The sequence below is a fragment of the Diabrotica undecimpunctata genome, chromosome 1 (assembly GCF_040954645.1).
Source record: "Diabrotica undecimpunctata isolate CICGRU chromosome 1, icDiaUnde3, whole genome shotgun sequence".
NCBI lineage: Eukaryota > Metazoa > Arthropoda > Insecta > Coleoptera > Chrysomelidae > Diabrotica > Diabrotica undecimpunctata.
In genome coordinates, this window is record NC_092803.1 from 206,726,451 (window position 1) to 206,734,201 (window position 7,751).

At 34.1% G+C, this 7,751-nt stretch overlaps 1 protein-coding gene across 1 annotated transcript; it reads right to left on the minus strand.

Moving 5' to 3' along the window:
- Positions 1-66: 66 nt before the first annotated feature.
- Positions 67-6,533, minus strand: LOC140437237 (uncharacterized). Its single transcript, XM_072526636.1, has 2 exons — positions 5,628-6,533; positions 67-141 (listed from the first exon to the last, which is right to left on the minus strand). Exons 1-2 carry the CDS (start codon positions 6,531-6,533, stop codon positions 67-69), a joined length of 981 nt encoding a protein of 326 aa, XP_072382737.1.
- Positions 6,534-7,751: the final 1,218 nt, after the last annotated feature.

A 7,751-nucleotide genomic window follows, 5' to 3' on the forward strand; every position in this document is an offset into this window, starting at 1 on the left:
TATTTGATTCAGGATCATTTTAATAGATCTAAGTCTCATCCACAGTGATGATGCACAAAATTTACTTTATCCTTTCGAAAACGCTCTAAATGTTACTGAGAAAATCACATTCGAATGTATTTTGGTTCCATTGTTAGCTTTCTGAAACACAATACTTACTTAAAATATTGCTTAAACTACCCTACAAGATACCTACGGCTTTTACCAAATCTTTTTACGTCACTGGAGGATTTTACAATACAATATCCTGTATTTTTTTGACAATTTCTGGTGTTATTGCTGTTTTTTTTGGACATCCTTGATGTGAATCGTTTTTAAGGCTGTATATAACTGTTTTTAACGTACCAAAGGGCATTGCTCCTTAATACTTTGTTCTGAAAGCGTTGTACCTTTAAAATATTGTTTTTGCTCTCATAACCTTAGAGCTGAGCACTGGGCATACCGGTCTGAGTATTTGTTTATAGATCAAAAGTTTATTACCTATGGAGAGCTTTGAGTTTCTTCCAAGCAACTAGTACAAGGTTTTGTATTTCAGTTCAAGTTTCTCTTGTTTTTTCTTTATATGGACTTTCCAACAACTTCTCGTATCAAGATGCATACCAAGGTACTCCACAGTATATGCAACAGGGATCTGTGTGTCATTTATTTCAATTGGCACATATTGCTTTTTCTTTTTAGTGAAATATTCACATGCACTGATTTTATTCTAGTTTATCTGGTTTGTTGCCATTTGTGACGTAATTTCTTTTTTAAGAAATCAGAGTTCTGATTTCTTTCGGAAATTTTTTTCCTTCTGTCCTAATAAGGATGATTGGAGTACTGTTCCATGCTGCTTGCTGAATCTGTTTGGTAAGCAATTCAACTTCTACCTCTAACTGATTGTTACATGCATTTAGCAGGCTAGGGGGTCTCTTTCCGTATTATTTCGTCACTAAGTGTGAGGAGAATAGGGGAATGATCCATTCATATCCCAGGACTCCTCAACAATAGTAGCAATAATAGTAATAAATTAGAGACAATATTCTTAATTATGAAAAAGTCAATCAGGCCATGGATAGTATTCTGATTCGTTGGCCAATAGGTTACCTTTCCAGTCGACACTACTTCACAGTTCAATTGTCTGCAAACTATTGTGAGCTTTCTTCCTTTAGTAGTAGTTAATCTTAATCCCCATTTAGTATGTTTCGCATTGTAATCACCTCTGACAATAAATCTACTTCCTTGGGAGTTCAAAAATGTTGTGTACAAATTTGACTATTTTAAGTTGGCGAGCAATATATAGCTGAGACTACTAGGTTATAGGTCTTAGTCTTAGTAAAATAGGTTGGCGTCATTAATTACAAAGTTGGCACAATTAATATCTTTATATGTTAATATTAAAAGGATCTTCCTTGTGGTCTGGTTCCTGTTGATCTTAAATCTCGTGTTATTCGGGCTGGACTATTATGCTGTTATACAGAGACAACAAACCAAATACTATAGCCTTAGTCAAATATAGTCTGGAAAATAACCATTTTTTCGATTTTGAAAATATACAGATTTAAGAATGATAATAATAAAATATGTAATTCCCTCTTAAGGAAATCCAGAGCACGTTATCTGGGAGCTTCTTCATCTTCTTGTTGTGTAGACATGACTCTGTCATTGGTACTTTATTCGGTATTCTATACTCTCCTAGTGATTTTCTATTTTTATCTGAATGCATATCACATAAAAGAAAGGGATTCACCTAACGTAAGGCTTCTAAATCAATTAATTATCTACTCTAGAAGTAGTAGCAATAACAGTACAATTTTCTTTAAGATGGAGCTTGATGAATTCTCAGTGCCACCCCTGCCACAAGCAGTGCAAGATTTTGAATAACTGTGGCGACTCTATAACTCTTTTTCTACTTGTATTTTCCTAGAAAGGGATTTGGATTGTTTGGGTGTCCTCCTATCAATTTTGTACTAAAGACATGTGTATAGTAAGTGACCATAGTTTTTGTTGACAATACCTCCAATGGTTTTGAAGAATGAATGAATAATATCTTCAGAACATCTATCATAAGTATTTTTTTCTAGGTATCTTTACGCCCCGTTTCAGTCTATCGTATTATTTTTCCGTATATTTGATCAGAGATCTTTTTCTTTCGAAGATATCACTGCTTCTGATGCAATATATGAGAACCGGTACTATCATAGTTCCGATAGTTATTAGACTCAATTTAATAAACATTGATTGGATGATTAAAAAAACAGCATTTGTGGATTACTGCCCGGTTTTATGGCCCGATTTTTAATAAAATGTATCATACATTCTGCTTTTAATGGGATTTTAAGAGTAAAACTGGTTTTAAGTAACTTTAAATTGCCTGTAAACGTTTAATAAGAAATTCCGTAACGAATCTCAAACACGAAAAGACTTCTAACAGTTTCATTCACGTAACAAGTACCGTAAGGTTCCGTCGAAAAATGCGAAAAAGAAAATCGCGAACAAAAACCCGGCTATTAAATTATCAAGCCTTCTTTATAACGCGAGACAACCCTATTCTATGTACACAACGCAGCAAAAAGAACAAAGTAAACAGTTATCCATTATCCTCGGAACACGTCGATATCAGCGACATTAATGGATTTTTTAAAATCTAATCAGGAAGCTGCGATTTCTTTCGTCCAATAACGAGCTTATTGAAAAATTCAATAGCGTTTTTTAGAAGGCGAGGCCCGGTAATAGAACTGGACCGTTTCGAGCATATTGGTTTACCAAACCACCAAACACCAAACAGGTTTTTAATTTAATTGTTTTTATTATACAGAGGAGATCAAAAATTAGTTAAGTTTTTTATAATTTTGGCAACTGCTACCCGTTTAATGAGATATATCAAATCTAGTGAAATGACCTAGTCTATTACATAAATATATATATATATATATATATATATATATATATATATATATATATATATATATATATAAGAAATACTGGATATTATTGACTGTCGATATAAACAAACAACACAGTTTATTAGGGCTGCAGTCAGTAGGTTTGGCCGGGATGTTATAGAAACACTCTTTTGACTTTTGGTCGAGCTTTCGGAATTCTTTTATTCCTTCTTCAAGACACTGTAATTAGAAGAAAGTGAAAATATTTACAACATATCTCAAATTGTCATTACAACTTACTAGTCGTTGAGAACTAGTGTTTATGACACAACAACACACGTTGAGGACTAGTGTTTTAAACAACTATGTTGTTTAAAATTTAGTTGGAAAGTTAAACTTTTGTTAGTGACATCTTTTCATGGTGTGTTTTGACTGATCCATAGAGAACAGAAAAAAAAAACAAAAATAGTGTGCTTAAAAAGTAATTAGGAGTTCCTGCTAGGCTAGCCCATAGTTCCATAGGCTGCCCATGCTAGGTTTATTCTCCTTCGTAGTTCGCATGTTTGGTTGTCTCTTGTGATCTTTATTTCGTGTCCAAGGTATATGTATTTTTCCACCAGCTCTACTTCGTTGTCTCCAATATTGATATTTTCGCTAGGTACTAGATTTGTCATGAATTTTGTTTTGGAGACCAAACCGAACCAGTGGTCGATTGTATTCGATAATCTTTTCTATTACCGTTTTTTTAATGCTCTGTAGGTAATCATTGGTTCCAAATCCGGTACGAAATCCCGCTTGCTCTATTGGCTGGTAGAAATCAAGTTTTTTCTTAAGACGATTCGTTACTATTCTTATTGTTATTTTAAATATAATGGCCAAATACTAGACTGCATTTTGTTTTAGTTTGAACTTCCACAAGTAATCCTGATGAGGAGTTGATTGGTAGAATTCGAATTCAAATGAAATGTAATCTTTTACTTTTATTTTAACGTCTTTTCTCTAAGTAAAGAGCGAAAAAGATAGTATTTTTCAAAGGTGAACCTAAAACTGAAATTTTCTTCAGGTTTTTGTTTGAGAATATTTGAGAAATTCTACCACTTTTTGTTTGTTAGAAATTTGTGGTTTTGTCTTCTTTGGAAAAATTCCAATATTCAACTAATACGAACTCTTTTAAATAATGTAATAGATCATCTAGTTTTCTGATAATTATATATATATATATATATATATATATATATATATATATATATATATATATATATATATATATATATATATATATATATATATATATATATATATATATATATATATATAAGAATCTTGAACTCCTAAGTGGAGCATAGAGCTTCAGTGAAAACGCGCCATCGGGTTCTATTTTGCGCTAAGGCCTTCACCTCATTCCAAGACTTTTCTTGGCCTCTTATCTCGTCCATGATGGATCTTCTCCAAGTTTGTACTGGGCGACCTCTTTTTCTTTTCCCTTGTGGATTCCACTCTAGGGCAGTCTTTGCGATACTGGAACTATTTTTTCTGAGTGTGTGACCGATCCAACCCCACTTTCTGGACTTAATTTCATTTTGTACCCTCTTTTGTTCGGTCAGGTGTAGCAGATCTTCGTTCAACCTGCAGTTTTTCTGTGAGGGTGTTTGTCACTTTCCAGGTTTCACATCCGTAGAGTAGAATAGACATGACATTTGATCGGCATATTCGGATCTTTGTCCTTGTAGTATACTCGCCAGATCTTCAAACAGGGTTGAGCGTGCTGAAAGCTTGTTGGGCTTTTCGTATCCTCATACGAATATCCTCTTCTGTACCTCCGTTTTCTGTTATGACACTTCCAAGATACGTAAAGTTTTCCACATTTTCAATCTACATATTGTCGATAGTAAATAGCGTGTTGTTCCTTGCATTTATTCTCATGGACTTGGTTGTACTAATATTGATTTTCAAACATATTTTATTGGCTTCAGTGGAAAGTGTTTCCAATTGGTAAGCCAGATCTTGGAACCTTTGACCTAATAGGCAGATATCGTCCGCGTATTCTAGGCGTGTGGTTAACGTCCCTTGTATCTCTCTTGTGTCGGAGTCTAGTTTGGAGAGAACATAGTCTATAGCTATGTTAAAAAGAAACGGAGAAAGCACTCATCCCTGTGTAACTCCAGTAAGTACGTCGAATTCGTCACTGTTGATCCCATTGTGTGTCACGCTGCATTTCGCATCAGTATATAGTGACTTTATAATAGAAATTATTTTTTGCGGGATGTTTCTTAGTTCTAAAATTTTCCATACAGCAGCGTGAGACAAGCTATCAAAGGCACGTTCAAAATCAACAAAAACCATGTATAGGGGTGTGTTCCATTCAACCGATTGTTCCATTATTACCCTCACAGTATTTATGTGGTCTATGCAGGAGGATTCTGGTCTAAAGCCTGCTTGATTAGGTTGAAACTCAACCTTGTTCGTTATTCTTTTCAGTATGATGGTCGTGAAAATTTTATTTATGACAGTAAGCAAGGTTATTCCTCTCCAATTTTTGCACAGTGTGAGGTTGCCTTTTTTTGGAAGCTTGATAATGTTACCTTTTTTCCAGCCCGCTGGAATGTGGTTTGTTTCCCACACCTCTCGGATTATGGGGAGCAAAAGTTCAGCAGTTAGATGCGGATCAGCTTTAAGTATTTCAGCATCAATGTTATCGATTCCCGGTGACTTGTTGTTTCTCAGAGATTTGATAGCTGCTATTATCTCCGTTTTGGAAGGGGCCTCCCAAGAAATATGCAAGTCTATATTCTGCGGGTTTTCGATAATTTCGTCTGCGTTATCTCTGGGAATACCTAGAATCTCCTGAAAATGCTCTTTCCATCTCTCCACTTGGTCATCTGTTGTAGTAAGTAATTCGCCTGTCTTGGATCTTACAATGTTCGAACAGTTGGACCCGTTTTGTGTTAGTCGTCTAGTAATTTGGTAAAGCTCCCTAGTTCTGTTGTGTTGTGCAGCTATTTCTGCTTGTTTTGCCAGTTGTTCGGCCCACCTTCTTTTGTCTCTTCTTGCTTTTCTTTTAACTGATTTATTTATTGTTTGATATTCCTGTTGTCGGTGTGCTTTTCTTTCTACAGTTCTTGCTTGCAGGATATCTTTTTTTCGTTGTTTTCTTTCCTCGATAAGATTCCATGTTTCATCTGATATCCATTCCTTTCTATCTTTCTCTTTTTTACCCAGTTTGTCTTCAGCTATTTCTGTCAAAACATCTGCGAAATCTTCCCAGCTATTTATTTCACGTTCTCTTGTTTTGAGTTGAAGTTTCTCTCTAAACATATGTCTTCCTGGTACCGTTTTTAGTTTATCTAGATTGTATGTTGGTCTCTTGGTGTTTCGCGTGGTTTTGTTTTTTGCCATCTTGATTTTAATGGTACCAATTACGAGATGATGGTCACTTGCGATGTCTGCTCCTCTTTTATTACGTACATCAAAAAGAGATGATCTCCATCTTTTTGATATAGCGATGTGGTCTATTTGATTTTCTCTTGTATGGCCAGGTGCAGTCCATGTTACCTTGTGAATATTTTTATGTGGAAAGATCGTTCCACCAATAACTAAATTATGACTGGAACAAAAATTTGTAAAGCGCTCTCCGTTTTCATTCATCATTCCTAGGCCATGTTTGCCCATTACGGTTTCTAAGTTAATATTGTCTTCTGATAATTAAAGAACGAATTATATGATCAGAATTAGCACATTTTGCTGACATTAAAATTAACTTTTTTGACAAATGTTATTTAAAACTTGACTTGTAAAGATAAAAAACACTCAAACACCACCACTTGCTGTATAAGATACCAAGACAAAAATAATCTATACGAAATAGGTACAAAATCGACTATGCCATACCGATTTCTAATCGACCATATTGTGAAAACAACAAATTGTATTAATAACAAAAATGGATTGCCTATCTACGTAGTTCATGTGCACTTGGAACATGTTTTAAGGAAAATAAACATGAAATTTAATTAAAAATGCGTTATATAATAAAAAATAAAAAAAGTTTCGATTTCCACCTCGGAAATCGTTCTCAAATACCTATTTTAATCAAGTAACATAGAAAAGTCACGGGGAAATCGTTACAGACCATATTATATTTGACAAATTGTTATTAAAGTCATTGTTTTGTGGACACAATATAAAAAATTATGGTATTCAGGATTTTTTCACTCATTATACATTCATATATAACTACAATATATCTTATTCATAAATATTTTAGGGTGTGGCTTGATTTTAGCAGCACGATTTTAGTTAAAGAATAAAATCTTTTCTATCTTCGCCTATGACATTACCGTAACTGTAAATGAATCAACAAAAAATCGAAAGATAAAAACAACTGTTTACCGAATACGTTACATGCCGAACGACGACAATTTTTCATTATCAGAGGTCCGTGTGATAGATTTCTTTCAGTTATAGACACCTCCCCGGGCAAAAACTAATCTATCAATATATTTTCGCCATGAATAAATTATTGTCATCTCCTACAATAGCCATAAAGTATAATAAAACATTCCGTTTTACGTGTATACCAGGGTCTGGAAATTTGCAATTATCGTCAATTTTGGTCTAAATGACTGTGCTTTCTTTCATTCTTTTATAGAATTTTGTACTTTATAAATACTGTAGTATTTACGTTGATAAATCTGATCCCTTACAACTTATCGTCTGGTATGTCTGTTTCCTGGAAGGAAATAAAATTCTGTGCCACAGTTTATCCTTATACTTCCTCATATTCTGTCTTAGAAGAATTATCGTCAGCTGCAAGAGAAATTATTATAGGCTCTATTATGATCAATAATATAATACGATCAAGCTCCCACATGTTGCAATTTGTTTCAA

Coding starts and splice junctions, on each gene's coding strand:
- LOC140437237 (XM_072526636.1), bottom strand. CDS start 6,533: ATGGGCAAACATGGCCTAGGAATGATGAATGAAAACGGAGAGCGCTTT. Junction 142..5,627: donor ACTTGCATATTTCTTGGGAG/GCCCCTTCCAAA, acceptor ATTGTGTTTCAG/AAAGCTAACAATGGAACCAA.